The sequence below is a fragment of the Netta rufina genome (genome assembly GCF_964035555.1).
Source record: "Netta rufina genome assembly, chromosome: 5".
Classification (NCBI taxonomy): Eukaryota; Metazoa; Chordata; class Aves; order Anseriformes; family Anatidae; genus Netta; species Netta rufina.
Genome location: NC_140128.1, coordinates 45,438,549 through 45,454,814, shown reverse-complemented (window position 1 = coordinate 45,454,814; position 16,266 = coordinate 45,438,549). Strand labels below are relative to the sequence as shown.

The 16,266-nt window shown below is 65.0% G+C and overlaps 2 protein-coding genes across 4 annotated transcripts in view; both read right to left on the bottom strand.

Annotated features, from left to right (window-relative positions):
- Positions 1-215: 215 nt before the first annotated feature.
- On the bottom strand, positions 216-7,193 carry GRK2 (G protein-coupled receptor kinase 2). 3 transcript variants are annotated; one of them, XM_084288262.1, is made up of 21 exons: positions 7,027-7,193; positions 6,827-6,903; positions 6,437-6,510; positions 6,055-6,156; positions 5,872-5,946; positions 5,379-5,440; positions 5,031-5,082; positions 4,669-4,760; positions 4,310-4,409; positions 4,133-4,211; positions 3,879-4,009; positions 3,423-3,517; positions 3,239-3,346; positions 3,090-3,156; positions 2,660-2,760; positions 2,498-2,564; positions 2,326-2,421; positions 2,070-2,232; positions 1,835-1,971; positions 1,530-1,643; positions 216-1,351 (listed from the first exon to the last, which is right to left on the bottom strand). In XM_084288262.1, the coding sequence occupies exons 1-21, from the start codon at positions 7,137-7,139 to the stop codon at positions 1,190-1,192; spliced, it is 2,067 nt and encodes a 688-aa protein (XP_084144388.1). In that variant the 5' UTR covers positions 7,140-7,193; the 3' UTR covers positions 216-1,189. The 3 variants fall into 3 exon arrangements, with proteins under 3 accessions (XP_084144388.1, XP_084144389.1, XP_084144390.1); XM_084288263.1 differs by having other exon boundaries at positions 1,530-1,640; XM_084288264.1 differs by having other exon boundaries at positions 6,827-6,872; positions 7,027-7,121.
- A 751-nt stretch (positions 7,194-7,944) lies between these two features.
- KDM2A (lysine demethylase 2A) overlaps positions 7,945-16,266 on the bottom strand; it is a 39,507-nt gene continuing 31,185 nt past the window's right edge. The window contains exons 14-22 of the mRNA XM_084288158.1: positions 15,718-15,801; positions 14,443-14,709; positions 14,095-14,226; positions 13,928-14,017; positions 12,366-13,078; positions 11,150-11,313; positions 10,662-10,820; positions 10,294-10,509; positions 7,945-10,148 (exon numbers count right to left, since the gene is read on the bottom strand). Coding sequence (XP_084144284.1) covers positions 9,967-10,148; positions 10,294-10,509; positions 10,662-10,820; positions 11,150-11,313; positions 12,366-13,078; positions 13,928-14,017; positions 14,095-14,226; positions 14,443-14,709; positions 15,718-15,801 — 2,007 coding nt within the window. The 3' untranslated portion in view covers positions 7,945-9,966. The remainder of the gene's footprint in view (positions 10,149-10,293; positions 10,510-10,661; positions 10,821-11,149; positions 11,314-12,365; positions 13,079-13,927; positions 14,018-14,094; positions 14,227-14,442; positions 14,710-15,717; positions 15,802-16,266) is intronic.

Here is a 16,266-nt window from a genome sequence, read left to right as displayed (position 1 = left end):
GGGGCCGGCACCGGGCACGGCGGCCGGGAGCACCGGGGCCGCCACCGGCACCGCGGAGCCGCCACCGCGCACGGGCACCGCGCACGGGGACCGCGGGGGCCCGGCCCCTGCACCGCCCCCGGCTCCGGGACCCCCGTCTCGTCCCTCAGCCGAGCGGGGGCAGCGGTGCCCCGGGGGCTCCCCCCCCACCCCCGGTCCCCTCCCGTCCCGTCCCGCCGGCGCCGGGCGCAGCCCCCGGGCGGGGAGCGGCCCAGGAACGCCGGCAGAGCCGCGGTCACCCGGGGACAGCGCGGAGGCTCCCGCCCCAGGATGCAGGCGGCCGGTGTTTTTCCACATCTTTATTATAAAAACTCTTTTTTTTTTTTTTTTCCTCTCTCTCTCTCTTTTTTTTTTTCTCTCCATTCTCACGTCTCCGCTCATTAAAATCTCACTCACACCCAGGCCCTGCCCCGTGGCGCCCCGCCAGCATCATCCCCCCGGAGCGCAGCGGCTGCAGACCAATATTTACAGATGCCACCAGGGCTGGGGGAAACGGGCGACGACGGCACCCCGGCGCTGGGGACACGGGCAGCAAGGCGACAGCACGCAGAGGGGGACCCTGCTGCCCTCTCCTTGCCCACCCCCTGCCCGGGGGTGCCCCCACCCAGCGCGGGGGGGGACGGAGGGGCAGGGGACCCATAGCACAGTATTTACAGGGGTCCCCTAGGCAAGCACGCACGCACGCACTCACTCTCACGGGCACATCAAGGACTTGGCACCCACAGGACGGGCACAAAAGGGGCCAGGGCAAAGGCTAGGGGTGAAGGGAAGGGGCAGGTCTTGACCTGCGTGGAGGGGAGGGGGGGCAGCCGCCCGCCCTGTTTGGCACAGATGGCGGTGGTGAAGCAGGCACCAGGCTGGGGGCAGAGCAGCAGGCGGGGAGAAGGGCATGGGGCTACCTTCATCTCAGCTGGACAGGTCGCAGAGGACCGGGGGGACGCCGGGGAATGAGCCACGTGGCCAGCACCAGCTCCCTGCTGGCGGCTGAGCCCCCTCCACGCCCGCCCCCAGGGGTGCCTGGGCACAGGGCTGGATGTGGCACGGGGCATCCCTGCAGTGCCTGGCCCAGGGATGCCGAGGAGCGGGGGCACGTGGGAACCCAACCCAATAAATTAGAGGTGGGGTGGGAGGTGGGGAGGAGGGCGCGCGGTCAGAGCCCGTTGGCGGAGCGCTGGATGAACGGCACTTTGCTGAGCTCCACCACGGGCGAGCGGGGCTTGCTCTGCATGCGCGGCACTCGCTGCAGCAGCTGCTGGGCCTGGCGCTGGGCGTCCCGCAGCTCCTTCCGCCACTGCACCAGCTCGGGGTCGCTCTGCGGGGCAGGGCACAGGTCAGAGCAGGGCTCCCTGTGGCACCAGGGCTCAGGGCTTGCCAGCACCAGGCAATGTGTAGTCAGTGCCCAGCAAAAGTGACTACCACTCCCCCAGGGGATGGCTAGCGAGGGGCGGGAGGTGGCCAGCACCCAGCGGGCTGGCCCAGGGCACACTCACGTCACACTGCAGCACGAACTGCTTGCCACCGCGGATGCGGAGCAGGATGCACTTGCGCTCCTTCACCTGCGTCTCCTCCACCGAGTCGATCTCATCCATGGTGAGCAGAGACTGCTGGGGGGACAGGTTCAGCCCAGCCCCAGTCCCTACACCCACGCCAAGCCCCCCACGTCCCCGTGTGCCCTCTACCCCTCACAGTGCCGTGCCTGTTGGTGCACATCCCGCTGCCTTGAGCCCCCGCTGATGCCCACCAGATGCACCCTGCACGGCTCGCCCTGCTCCCCCCTTGCCCCTGCCCGCCTTACCGGCGACTCGCCCTCCCCACGCCACTCCAGGCGGTTGGGAAAGAGGTAGAAGTAGCGGCGCTGCCACTGCGTCAAGAAGGGGTTGCCCAGCTTGGACATGTACCCGTGCATGATGCAGTCCTTGCCCATGGCATAGTCTGTCTCCGCAGCACCAGGGGAGAGAGCGTCAGCGCTGGGACCCCCCAGGCACAGCCAGAGGCAGCGGGGGACCCAGAGAACACCCAGCCCCACTCACCCTCCTCATGGCCCAGCTGCTTGTTCTTGGCTTTCTTGCGAGCCTCCAGCTTGTCCGTGTCAGCGTTGACGGCGTCAAAGACCGTCTCTGTCACCTCCTGCTGCCACCGCTCTGAGATGGTGAGCGGGAAGTTGCGGTACAGCTCCTGGTCGCTCTCTAGCAGCTGGCAGGGAGGCACAGGGTCAGCGCCAGGCGCCCACCCCAGCCCCCTGCCTCCCTGCAAGTGGGCAGCAGCCCAGCCCCGCCGCCCCAGTACCTTGATGCCCTTTGTGTCCTCCTCATCAAAGGAGCCGATGTCGAAGGCGTCAGCTGCGTTCACCTCGCCCCGGGGTGGGATCAGGGGCGGTGGGTACTGCAGGTGGGAGACGGGGTGTCCAGGGGGTGCCTCCTGCGCCCCCGCACCCCCGCCCCTGTGCCGTGCCCCTCACCTTCTGCAGGAAAACCATCTGCCAGTCCAGACCCTTGAAGAAGGGCTCCTCCTTCACCTCCTGAGCCCTGAGAAGCAAGGGAGGGGTGAGCGCTGTGGATCCCCCGGGGACTGCGGTGTGGCTGCAGTGGGCCCCTTCTTCCCCCTGCCCACCGGGACTCACCCACGCCCCATGCAGCCCAGCCGCCGGTTGACGTCCCGCTGCAGCAACCCTTCGAGCAGGGAACGCAGCTCAGGGGAGAAGGAGTCGGGCAGCTCGATGGCCTGCGGGTGAGGGCACGGCTGCTCACACCTGCACAAGCATGTGAGGGCACGCACGCACCGTGGCATGCACGGGGACCTACGCGCACCTGAGATGTTCTGGCACGCAGAGGCGCACGCACTGACGTGTGCGCATGGTTACAGGTGCCCATGCACATACACCCATGTGGAAACACACAGCACGCGTGTGCACGCACACAGGTGTCACTCTGCACGCACACACACGCAGGGAGGTGGCACCAACACGCGCTCTGAGCGCTGCTCACCCCCCAGGGACCCTCTGTCCCCACCTCCCTCCGTGCTGAGCCCGATGCCCAGCGCCCTGCACTCACCATGGTGAGGGTCATGCGATCGATCTCGTGCTTGTCCTTTGTCTTGTGCTGCCTGAAGGGGCTGTGCCTGTGGTTGTGGGGAGTGGGGCTCAGTGGTGTCCCTGTATCACCCCCCTGCTGCCCCCTGTCCCCCCTGCCCATGCACTCACCCCCGGAGCAGCTTGAAGAGCATGCAGCCTAGCGAGAACCAGTCGGCGCTGCTGTCGTAGGCCACTCCTTTCTGCAGCACTTCGGGGGCCATGTAGCCGTGGGTGCCCCTGGAGGCACAGAGCGGGGTCAGGGGCAGTGCCAGCAGGCGGGGGAGGGGGGCAGGGGGGGCGTGGGCACACTCACACGCTGGCGTGGGGCTTCTTCTTGGAGAAGTCGCAGGCCAGGCCCAGGTCTGAGATGCGGACGTGCCCAAACTCGTCCAGGAGGATGTTTGCTGGCTGCCGGGACACAGCGCTGCCCCTGAGCCCGAGCCCTGCCCGCAGGCACGGGTGGCAACCGAGCTGGGCTGCCCACGCGTGTCAGGCTGGGGCACTCCACGGGATACGGGGTGCCCACAGGCCCTAGGCACCTGCAGGACCTGCAAGCACCCGCTGAGGTCCCCAGGGTGCCCACGGGGTTTTTTCAAGGGTGCCCACGGTGCCCGGGGGCTTCCTGCTGGGTTGGGAGTGTCCATGGGACCTGGGGCTGCCCATGGGGTCCAAGGGCTGCTGCAGGGTCAGGGGTCTCTACGGGGCCTGGGGACATCAGAGGGGCCTCCTGATGCCTGCGGGGTCCATGTGTGCCCATGGGGACGGTCACCTTGAGGTCACGGTACACCACAAAGCGGCTGTGCATGTGCTCCAGGCCCAGGATGATCTCGGCTGCATAGAACCGCATCTCCGCCTCCGAGAAGACGCCGTGCTGCGAGAGGTGATAATGCAGGTCCCCCCCTGCGGCAAGGGGGACCAGTGGTCACTCCAGCACTGCCCTCTGCTCCCCCAGGGACGCCCAAACAGGGGGGGGCTCAAGGGAGTCCCAGCCCTGGGGACAGGGAGCAGCCACGGGCCTCTCACCGTTCATGAGGTCGAGGATGAAGCTGAGCTTGTCAGGCGTGTGGAAGGCGTACGACATGCACACGATGAACGGGCAGTCCTGGCACGAGAGACGGGGTCAGGCAGCGCTGGCGGTGCCCAGGAGCACCCCATCCGTGGCCAGCGTGCCAGCCCGTTCCCACGCCCGAGTGCCCTCACCCCAGTGCTGACAAGGGACAACATGATGCGCTCGTTGAGGGCCAGGGTCTCGCCCTGCTTCATCTTGATGCGCTTCTTGTCCAAGCACTTCATGGCGTACCTGGGGGACAAAGGGTCCCTGCAGGGTCCCCTGCTGCTGCTCGTGGCGCCTCGTCCCCAACGCCGCGTCCCTGTGCCGCCAGCACCCGCAGCCACGTCACCGCACCCAGCTCCCGCCCACGGCCCCCCTGACGTCCCCGTGTCTCCAGGAGAGCCGCAGCCATGGTGACACCGCTGCAACCCCTAACACCTATCGTCACGGCAACGCCACCGCATCCCCCACCCCTGTGGGACCACGGCCACCCCCTGCCCCCCGTTACATTTTGCCCGTGTCTGCTTTCCGGCAGCCGTACACCTCCCCGAAGCCGCCACGGCCGATGATGCGGTGAACGCTGAAGTCGTTCATGGTGAGCTGGAGCGGGCAAGAAAGAGGCCAGGGTCACCCCTGAGCACCTGCACGGCACGTCCCAGGGGGGCTGTCCCACACGCTGCCTCAGTTTCCCCGGGGAAGGAACGTGAACACCCTCAAGGTGAGTGCAGGAGCACTGCCAGCACCCGCGGGAGCTGCCCAGGGGACGCGAGGGTGCCCCTGCCCTGCGTGGTGCCCCTCCAAGCGCCACGGCAGCAGCCTCCTCCCCGGCACCCACGTCCCCTCTCCAGCAGCACAGGGATCCCTGCTCACATGGATGTTCAGCTCCACGTTCTTCCACTGGCAGAACCGCGTGAACTTGTCGCTGCAACGAAGCACAGAGAGGGCCAGAGTGAGGGACCCCTGCGGAGACCCCCCCGAGACCTGTCGCGGAGCTGCGGGACCCCTGGGAGTTGTCTGGAGAAAGGTGGGACCCCCGTCGGGGGACACAGACCTCAGGCCAGACCTGGAGGTGACGAGCCCTGAGTCCCTGCCCTGGGGACTAACGCCCCTAGAGCTCCTCACTAAGAAGGGGGCCCTGACCCGCCCCATGGCTGGGAAACCCTCGTCCCCATTGGGCTGGGACACCCTGGTCGCCGAGGGGCTGTGCGCCCGCCTCACCTCTCGATGAATTTCTGGAAGATGCCCCCACGCAGGTTCTGGCAGATCTCCTCAATGTAGGGCTGGGGGACACAGGAGTCAGTGCTGCGTCCCCAGTGCCACGCGTGCCCCTCGGTCCCATCGTTACCTGGGGTATCCTTCCCCGTCCCCCGATTTCTCACATCCCCGCTGCCACCTCCTGCCACCCAGGGTCACCCGTGTCATCCTTGGGGACCCTCATCACTGCCAGCCCCTGCAGACCCCACTGTTACCCTCGGTCACCTCTATACCTGGTGTCTCCACCACCACCCTCCGAGGAGTCAATTAATTAACCCTTGTTAATTCCAGCCCCAAGTGACCCAACAGAACCCCACAGGAACCCCCCCGCTCACCACCTCCCACCAGCATCCCTCAGGGCCCTCGCACCTTCTGGGGTTCCCACAGCCCCCTGTCACCACCATAAGGATTAACCCGAGGTGGCAGTGCCCCCCCGTCTGTCCCCAGCGCTGCCCACCTGGAAGAGGTCTGGGGGCACCTGCTTCTTGCTCAGGCGGCTCTGGACGTGTTCCGTGGCACTCTTGGAGAAGGGCTGTGCGGCGAGACGAGACCGGGTCACCCCGGGAAGACGGGCTGGGGGCACAGGGCCCACGCAGGGCTGTGTAAACGAGGGTGTAATTCCCCACAGCGCGGCACTCACGTGGGAGCAGGCCAGCAGCTCCTTCATGATGTAATGGTCAAAGATGTGGCGGCTCCGGGAGGCTCGCTCCTCCTCCGAGTCCAGCTTTTCGTACTTCTTGATCTGGTGAGGGCACAGCTCCCATAGCACAGCGCTCCCCACGGGGCCCGGCCCCACGCAGGGCACACGCAGCCCACGGTGGGGAGTCCCTGGGGTCCAGCACCCTGGGGAACGCGACCCCAGCCCCACCGGGTGCCACGTCCCGCTGGCTGGCACCCGTGGCTACCAGGTCCCGGGGGCCCAGGGCACCGTCTCCCTTGGGTGCCCCGGGCACACCGTGTATCGGTGGGGTCCGCAGGCACCGAGTGGCACTCCCGGCCCCCTCCTGCCCATGGGATCGCACCTCCTCGTAAAACTCCATCAGGGGCTTGGCCTCCTCTGCCTGGTTGAGGGCAAAATCCCGGAACAGCAGGTACCCTGGGGAGGGGCAGAGCCGTGGCGTGAGGGGCTCCTGCCCCACTCCACACCCCCCCAGACCAAGGGACGGGGGTTTGGCAGGGTGAGGGGCTCGGGGGGCAGCGGGGGGGGGTTGGCGTGGGCGGAGGGCGCGGGGCGGATGCGAGGAAACCACCAGCGCTGCCGGGAGGAAGCCAGAGGCGCTTCCTGCCCCGCTGGGCAACGGGCTGGGGAAGTGACAGGGAGGGGAAGTACCGGGGGGGGGGGACACAGCCCCGGGGGGAGGGATAGGGGCTGGGGGGGGTGTCCCCCGGTGCCCCCCGGTGCCCCCACTCACCGATCCTCTGCGCGAAGATCTTGTCGAAGGCCAGCTCGCCGCGGTCCTGCAGGTATTTCTGCATCACGCTGCGGATGCTGCCGGACAGCGCCGGGCTCAGCGCCGGGCTCGGCACCCCCCGGAGCCGCCCCCCCGGTGCCTCCCCCCCCTCCCAGCCCCCCCGGCGGTACCGGACCCGGGCCCGGGGCGGCGGCGCTCACCTGGGCTCCGGCAGCAGGATGCGCTTGCTGGCGCGGGCGGCGGGCGCGGCGCGGCTCTTCTCCATGGCCATCAGGTAGCTCACGTCGGCCAGCACCGCCTCCAGGTCCGCCATCTTGCGCGGGGGCCGCCCGCCGCGGCCGGCACCGGCACGACCCGGAACCGGAACCGGAACCGGAACCGAATCGCCCCGCCCCGCCCCGTCCCGGTGCCGGCCCCGCCCCCGCCCCCGCCCCCGCCCCCGCCCGGGTCAGGCCGGGCCTGGCGGCGCCTCGGCGGGGCGAAGGGCACGGGCTCGGCCCCGCCGCCCCGAGCCGGAGCGGGGCGGGCCCGGTGGCGGTGTCGGGGCCCGGCCCCTTCCGCCCGCCCCACCCCCGGGGCGCCTCGGGCCTGGGGGGGGCGCCTGGGCGCAGCCGGGCCCCGCGGGAGGCGCCCGGTGCCAGCCCCGGCCCGGCCGCCAACGGAGAAACGTAGGGGCAGAGCCGAGACGCCGTTTTGGTTTTTTCTTTTTTTTTTTTTTTTTTTTTTTTTTAACTTTTTATTCCAAAAAATTCCGCCCCCGAGAAACAAAAGCATCGCCCGTAGAGGCCGGCGGCTGCCCTCCGCCCCCCCCCCGTCACCGTCGCTCCCCTACCTGCCGCAATACGCCAAGACCCTCTCCAAAACCGAGAGCAGAGAACGCTTATAAAGGAAAAAAAAACAACCAAACAAACCAAAAACAAACAAAAATAAACCCAAAACGAACAAAACAGAAAGAAAACGACAAGAAAAATAAAAGGCCAGCTGGCTCCCCCCCCCACCCCCCGCCCGGTCCCCCCAGCCCGAACCGTGCCAACGGAGAGAGCGCGAGACCGGGTTTGCTTTTACCCTTAATGCTTACATTTAATTTTAAAGCACAAACATCAGAGATGGACTCTAAATCGCCAACAAAAAATATATATTTACAATATTTCTCCGGGGGTGGGGGGGGGAGGGGGGAAGAGGGAGGGGACTGAAACAGAACAAAAACACAACCAAATCCTTAAACAATAGTGACTTTTCTTGCAGGACTTGTCTTTAGGGAGCAGTCTGGGTTGGTTTTAAATCACTAAGTGATTTTATATATATAATTCTCTCTTTTTCTTCCTTGTGGATTCTCGCCCGCCAGGGGGGCCGGGGTGAGGGCTGGAGTCCCTGCAGCCGGGGCTCCCCGCGCCGCCCCCAGCTCCTTGTCAGCTCGGCCCCACCTCTCTCCCTTCTCACGGCAAAACTCAAAAAACCCAATCCAAAGGAAAAAAGAAAAACTTTGATTCTTCCGCTGTCTTTTCACGGGAGCCACCGCCAAGGAGAGCCTCGGGGGAGAGGTCCCCGCCGGGTGCCGGCTCCCCCCGTCCTCCTCTCGCCCGGGCCGCTTTCTGCTCGAAGCCTCCCCCCGTCCCCTGGCAGCCACCGCCGTGTCCCCCTCCAGCCGCCGGCCAGGGAGCGGGGCCGGGGCCCGGCCGTGGCTGCTTCTCCTCCCTTATTGCTTCTGCCCCATCCCTACCCCTCGGCGCTCCTCAGGGCTGGGGAGCGGAGGCACACGGGGGCTGCCTTGTGCCGGCCGCGCACGCCGCAAGGGGGGAGGCAGCCAGGCACCGGGGAGATGGGGAACGTCCAGGCACAGGCAGGGCAGGGAGGGAAAGAAAATAGTGACCCAAAAGAAGATTCCAACCTTTTTTTTTTTTTTTTTTCACCTCTTGCTTTTTTTTTTTTTTTGGATTTTTTTTTTCTTTTTTTTTTTTCGTGGTGTTTTTTTTTTCTTTTTTTTTTTCTTTTTTTTTTTTTTTTTTTAAAGTGCAAAAAGCTCTCTGCTGCCCGAGAGAGAGGTTCTTTGGACCAACCATTCATTGCAAAGGAAAAACGGCAGCTAAAATGGGGTGGGGGAAAGGAGAGGACAATGCAATGGGGCGTTTGTGCCAGTTCAGTCCCAGGCTGAAATGCCCTGGGCAGACAGAGCAGCTGTCGCCCCTCTGGCTGGTGCGGCCCCAGAGTGCTTCGTGAGTCTGGGCCACGCGCAGGGAGCTGGGGAGGAAGAGGAGGCAGCTCCCGTCCCCCCCAATGTGCTCACTCACCCTCAGCTGCTGCTCTGGGTCCTCCCTGAGCTCTGATGTACCTGTTGTTTCTCCCCTGCTCCCAGCCAGTGCCCGGCCCCAGCGCGGGGCTGCCTCGGGACACGCGGTCCTCCAAAAAAGCTGCCACCGCCCCAGCGTGGAAGCGCTGTCCCCAGCCTCACCCCCTGGGGCATGGGGAGAACGGCCCGTAGAGCCTCTGCTTCCAGCCCCGTGGCTGGAGAAGCTGCCAGCCCCTGGCTGCAGAGCTCCTGCCCTTGACACCAAAAGAGCCACCCAGATGCACAAGAGTGGGGGGAGGAGGAGGGGAACTCGATCACAGCCCCCGCAGTCAGACGAGGAAAACCGTAATTAGTGGGGCTGAGAGAGCAGGGCGAGCAACGAGCTGGTGGTGGCACAGACAGGGAGGGTTTGTTCCAGCTCCGCTCCCTCTTCCTTGGAGAGACCTTGACCCTCGAGCTTTGTGCTAACAGGGAAGTGACAAGTGTTTCAAGGCAAGGAGATGGCAGGGAGGAGGGGAAAAGCAGGGGGAAGAGGGGGCCCCGTTTCTCTGCACAGAGATCTCTGTGACAACCTCCACCTTAAGAGCGGCCAGCCTCCACGCCGAGGCTCCCTGCCATTTGCCCGTTCCTCCTCTGGTACTGGCCAGCCTGGCGGGACATCTTCATCGGTGGAAGTCCCAGGGGGAGAAGGAGGAAGGACGGTGGAGCGAGGCCAGCAGCGGCCCTGCCTGCCAAGTCAGGTGGGAGGCAACAGCAGGACACAGAGGGCAAGGTGGGGATGTGGAGGAGCGGCTCTCCAAGAGGGGTGGGTTGGGCTCTTATCCTTCTCCTCAGTCTGCCTGGGGGAGGGTCTCTAGCTGATTTTTTGGATCAGCTTCTCATCGGACAGGCAGTAGAGGCTGTTGATGGACAGGTCCGAGATGAAGTGCTCACAGGCTTTGCGGGTGATCTGTTTGCAACCTCGCAGGTCAATTAGGGTGACGTTGGAGATGCGGCGCAGGTACAGCAAGGCCTGATCCGTCAGCTTATTGCAGCCTGTGGGGGAGAGGAGGAGAGGAAAGCTGAGCTGCGACGCCTCCGTGAACCCGGCCCTGAGCTCCCACGTCAGGTTGGGGAGGAAGAAGCCACTTTGCGATGCCGAGCCCAGGCAGCCAGGCTGCCCCCAGCCCCGTGTACCCACCTGCCATGTTGAGCTCGGTGAGGGAGTTGCGCGTGGAAGAACCCACGGCCGTGAGGAGGTTGGCCGACTGGTCTGTAAGGTGGTTGCAGTGGCTGAGGTCGAGGCGGGAGAGCAGGGGCATGTGGCGGATGATCAGCCGCAGCGTGGCGTCGGTGATGTCCAGGCCGGCGAGCCGGAAGTCGATCATGTTGCGGAGTTTGCTGCGATTGTCCTGACCTGCAAAGGGAGGGGAGAAGCTGAGCACGGATGCGCAGAGCTCTGCCCTGCTGGGCTGGGACGCTCCAGATCCAGCACTGCCTCCCTGCCCCGTGCCCGAGCGCGTCACCCTTCTCTGGCTTGCTCGCCCCTGCCCCGCGGCAGCAGCTTACTGGGTTTGTCTGTTGGAGGCGTGAGCAAGTCCCGGATCTGAGGGTCCTTGATTCCTACTGCCCACCGAAGATCGAGGGTCCTGAGAAGGGGGCAGCTGGAGGTACTGAGAGCACAGACTGCAGACCAGGAACAGCCCGCCAAGATGAGGTCTTTCAAGCCTGCCGGGAGAGGCAACAAGTCAGCCGGGCTCTGCCCGCTCTGAGGTATCTCAAGCCACCGCCCTTTCTCCAGGCGCAGGAGGAAGCGGCTCCCTCCCTGCCTGGGGTGGGACGTGGAGCCACGCTCCACGCAGGAGCAGTTTGAACAGCCACAGGAAACCACATCCCTATCGGCTGCTCCCCAGGCGACAGGATCCAGACACCCAGGGGTTCTCCCAGCGGCGGGTGCCAGCGTTGCAGAGCCCACCTCTCAGCGTGGTCCGGCTGTTGGGAAGCCTCAGCGCCGGCTGGCGGCAGGGGCGAGGGACCCCTCGTTGGCCCACACTCACCTGGCAGCCTGTTGACAAGCCACGTGAGCTGTTTTTTGGAGATATTGGTCCAGCTGAGGTCAAGGCTGACTGGCTGTCTTTTGATGATGCCGCTCAGTGCCTGGGGGGTGATGGACTTGCACCTGCTCAAATCTATCTTTGTCCACAATCTCTTGTCACAGCACCTGGGGACGAGCACAAGGTTGGGAGTTGAGCGCTGTGGTGGGAGAGGCCATAAATCCGGGAGGACCCCGGCCCTGGCACAGCCCTGGCTGCAGCACAAAGCCGTTCTTCCCGATTTGTCAGGGTTCCCCAGACGTGTGGGGATGTGTGGCCACCCAGTGATGCCCGGAACAGCCCCAGCAGCATTTTGCTGCCACGTAACAAGACTCCATATGGCAGCTGCCAGCCTGCTTGCTCCCTCCTGGGTGCTCCCCTGCTGGGGCAAATATCTTCAGCCTCCCTGCTCCCAGCAGGCAAAATGCTCAGCCTGGTCCCACCCCATGGCCTTGGCAATGCTCTCTGCTTCACCAAGAGCCACAAGAGAGCTTGGATGTGGCACAAACTATTCCTCTCTCCCAGGAGCCTGAGGACCCAGTGCATTCCCTGCCTCTAGAGCTGCCACACCGGCGGCAGGGGAGGGGACGCCCTCCTCCAGCTGCCAGGGCACACCATGCCCACTGATCAAAGCGGGACAGCCCCTTCCCACCGAGCCATTCCCACTCTCAGCAGTTAGAAGCCTCCCGGTTCCCCATCCCCATCTGTTCCCAAGCCCTCCATCCACAGCTGTCCCACTGCCAGCATTGTCTTCAGGCCTGCGCCCCCCGAGGCGCTTCCAGGCAGCAAACCCATCTCTGCCTCAGCCTGCGCTGTGGGGCCGGGAAGGGCAAGGAGCACGCAGGGCGGTGGGAGAGGAGAGGGCATTAACACCTCGCCAGGACACCGTGGGGGACACAGGGGACACCCTGCGGCCATCTTCTGACGGATGGGACAGGAGGAAGGCGCTAGAGGGGGGCAGCCAAGACCAACGCACACGTGGAAGGGGCAGCAGGGCTGCCACAGGGCCCAAGGGTGATGCTGCCTGGCAAAAACCAGAGATGGGGAGGGGAGGGGAGGGAGGCACCAGCAGCGCAGGGAGCAGGATGCCACCGCGCTTCCTCTCTCCGGCTGCCTGTTAGGATCAGGACACGAGCGGTCCAGGCGGCGCTGCCCCTGCCCATTGTGCCCCCACACTCACCACTTGTACCAGGTCTTGCACACCCGCATGCACTCGCAGAGCTCCCTGCGAGTGAGGTAGCGGAAGACGGACATCCAGACCTCGCGCTGCATCCAGCTCTCCTCGCCCTCCTGCGCCCGGCCCCCTCTGCCGTTGAGGCGGGCCACCCCCCCCTCCTCCGCGTTCTCGTCGTCTTCATCGTCCTCCTCCTCCTCTTCCTCGGCAGCCAGCTCGTCCTCCCCACCGCCCCGGGGGGGCATCCTGGCTGGCGCGTGGCGCATGACCACGCGGGGAGAGTGCTGCAGGTTGGCGGAGGAGGCCGTGATGGCTTGCAGCTTGGGGACAATAGAAGTGCCGTGGACGTCTTTGGTGGGGCGCTGGAGCGTCACGGTGAGGTAGGAGCCGTGCAGCTTGGCCTTCTCCACCTCCGACAGCTCCTTCTTGCCGCTGGGGTTGTTCTCCTTCTCCCGCACCATGGTTCGCTCGGTGGCCTGGAGCCGCAGCAGCTGCCGCCGCTTGAAGCGCTCGTCCCTGCTGGCGCTGTGGTGGTCGCTGGGGCCGGCCCCCGGGGACGAACGTGTCACCATGCCTCGTGGGGACGCCGGGTCGTGGATCAGCTGCAGCATGGGGGTGGGCGAGTTGGGTGGAGGGGTGAGGGGCTCCTCGCAGCTCCGCAGGGGCCGCAGCACCTTGGCTTGCGCCGTGTCATCGTCGCTCTCCTCTACCTTGCGCTTCTGCAGGGAAGCGGGACGGGTGGCAAGTTAGCAAGGGTGGGGCCACACTGCACCTGGGGAACACGCCTGCTCTCCTCTTCCACTCACACCAGCAACCAACATCTCCACCCCTCGCAGCAGCAGTGTCCTCTGAGGTCGGGGTGGCCTCCGCTCTGTGCCTAACAATCAATCCCCTACCTCCTGCAGCAGAGACTCCCCGGTCACAGCTCAGCACAAGACACTGGGACAAGAGGTGCTCAGCGTGCCCACCTGAAGTGCCGGGGGACCCAGGAGCCACTCAGATGTGCACCCCCACCACGTGCATCACCCAGAACGTGAAGGTGCTGCAGCCTCCCCCAGCCTGGCTTGCCTTGGCTGCACCGCTTCCATCTGCGGTGGTGGACACAGTCCTACGGGGGACGTGGTGACCGTAGGCTGGCCTCCTGGGCAGTGCTGGCAGGTGCCAGCGGGACTGCTGCCACCGCAGGCAGCCCACTCGCCGTCTGGCCGAAGGACCCAGCCAACCTCGCTGCTTCTGTGGGAACCTGGCCTTGGTGCGCTGATGAGCTCTCTAGAACCCGCAGACAGAGCAGGGGCTGTCAGCTTGCCCCACTGCAGGCCCCAGAAATGTGCTGCAGCAGTGTACCCACCCCTGCAGGTCGCTGCTGAATGGCCTTGCTGCTGCCCAGCTGGTATCCCCTGGTTGGGGCTGGTGCCTGCCAGCCTCCAGCCCACCCCACAAGCCTGTCTGCACCTCTGGGCCACCACTCTGCTCCCGAGGGCCCGAGTCCTGCCTACCCACGGCAGGATGCAGTGAGATGGACGATGCACGGCCTGACCTCCCCTACCCCGGTACTGCTCGCCTCCTACCTGGCCCTTCTCCGTGTCGTCACCCTGGTAGCATTTGGGACATTCCCAGCAGTTGGGGAGCTCGTCGTTGAGCAGTCCTTCTCCATCCATCTGCAAAGCAGAGCGCAATCAGCAGCGCCCTTCCCCGCAGCCCAGCCCCGCTCAGCCCTGGCACACGTGCTACTCGCCTGCAAGCAGCCAGGGTGAACAATCTCGTTGCAGATGCAGCACTCCATGAGCTTCTTCTCGAAGTCCTGCGAGTCCTCATTCTGATCCACCTCCCCGCAAAGTGCACACGTGACCGAGTGAGGCAGCCTGGGCTACAAAGGAAAGCAGGGGTGATACCAGGGCAAGGAAGGATAGCCTCCCCCCCTCCTCCTCCTCTACCTTTTCCTCCCTTAAACCCAAACAATAGGGAAGGGGCCAACTTCTCCCCAGGAATCAAACTTGGCCACCACCCTCTCCCTGACCAGCCCCGCAGAGCTGCTGCCAGGCTGCGGCGGCCTCTGGAGAAAAGGATCAGGCTACAGACTCACCGCTAAGCACTGCCGGAGGACGCAGGACTGCTTCATGCGACCAGGCCCGCCAAACTTCTTCATGTCCCTGCAGTAGTGGCACATGCCACACTCGCCTTGCATGCAGGCCTTGCATTTCCGGCACCGCACGCGCCTCCGCCGGGCACCCGACACGATGGGAGAGACGGTGGGCCTGACGGGGGTCGGGCGGGGCGTTGGCTTCATGGTGTGAGGCTTGGTGATGGGGATGGTGGGCAGGCGGACCCTCAGCCGTGCCTGCAGCTTTAGCTGGTAACAGAAAAGAGAGAAGCATGAGAAGGGCGGATAGGGGCACTCTGTTCAGACCTGCAAGCTTCTGGTTTTGCCCTCTGTGACCTCCAGTCGCATGCAGGGAGCAACCCCGCTCCCTCGCTTCCCCGTGGACAGAGAGCTCGTCCTGTCTCTGCAGCCAGGTTCCTCTGCCAGCCTCACGGGGATGGGGCTCAGCTCTGCAAGTGGTGCTCCCGTCACCCCTGCTGCCAGCCCAAGGTGTGCTGAGAGCAACCAGTGCCTGTTCAGGGCACGGGTGGGAAGACGCAGGTCCTCAGCAGACATCTGCCCCGCTGCGTCCCAGCAGCAAACTCACTGCTGGCTGCGGCATCCTCCTGGGAATGGCCACGACACTGCGTACACCCAAAAGGCCAGCGCAAGGACAGAGCTGTGGGTATGCCAAGCATTTGAGTGCTGCACCCAAAGCATGGAAATATCTCCAGAAAAGCTGTCTGCGATGCACTGCAGCACGGGCAGTGTGCTGATGGGGGCACAAGCCCTGGCACACACCCACCTAGCAGCGAGGGGCCAGCCTGCCCGCCAAGCAGGCGGGGGAGCTGCTGATCTCACACCCACACCTCACCCTTCACCTCTCAGGCAACACAACAGCGATGCTGTCCCCTGAAATGCCATCCAGGCCGCCCTCAGCAAACCAAGAGCTTCAGTGCAAGGTCCCTCCAGCAACCACCCCCCAAAAACACCAAACTCCAGCCCCTCTGAGCACAGCTACAGAATGCAGAGTAGCCGGGGCTGCCCCCGGCACCAGCGCAGCTGGAGACCTCTGCAGCTGCGAGCACACGGCTCTGCCCACAGGGCTGCAGAGGCAGCTGAACCCTGCGCCCTGCTGTGCTCCCCCACTGCCCACGGACTCCCAAGGGAGGTGCAGAGGTTGCACCACTGCACCCCAGCTGCACAGCAGGTAACCGGACAAACCGCACGTGGTACCCTCCAGCAACAGCCACCCCTGTCCCTCCTTGCAGCTCTTACCTTATCTCTCTTGGGCCACTGGACGATGGGGACGCCTGTAAGTGCCAGTTTGGGGTCGCTGTTTGCGTATTCTTCTAGCAGCAGCTGATGGGGAGAGGGAGGGTGGGAGGGGGAAAGAAAAAGAGACAAAAAGGACAGGTGTGAGCAGAGCAAAACAATGCTCCTGTCAGCCAGGCAGGCTCTGACCGGATGCCAAGGCCAGCGTGCTTCAAACACGGCATGGAAGGAACCCTCTTCCACCCACAGCCGTGAGCAGCGAGCCCTCCCCATATTACAGACAAGCTCTGTCGAGTCGACGTGCACGAATGCTTTCATCAACTGCATTTCAGCCCCGAGGCCCCGCGCTGCGTGGTGGCTGGGAGAGAGCGCCGAGCTCTTGCAATCCAGCAGGATTCACGGGGGAGGAAGTGAGCGGGTCCCTCGCTGCCCCCCGCAGCTGCTGTGCCCCCGGCAGCCCTCTGCAGCCTGGTACGAGCCCGGGAGCGGCTCCCCGGTGGCATTGGCGGCTGGACGCGCTGCCTCTGCAGGCCCCCTGCCCGCAGCCCCCTC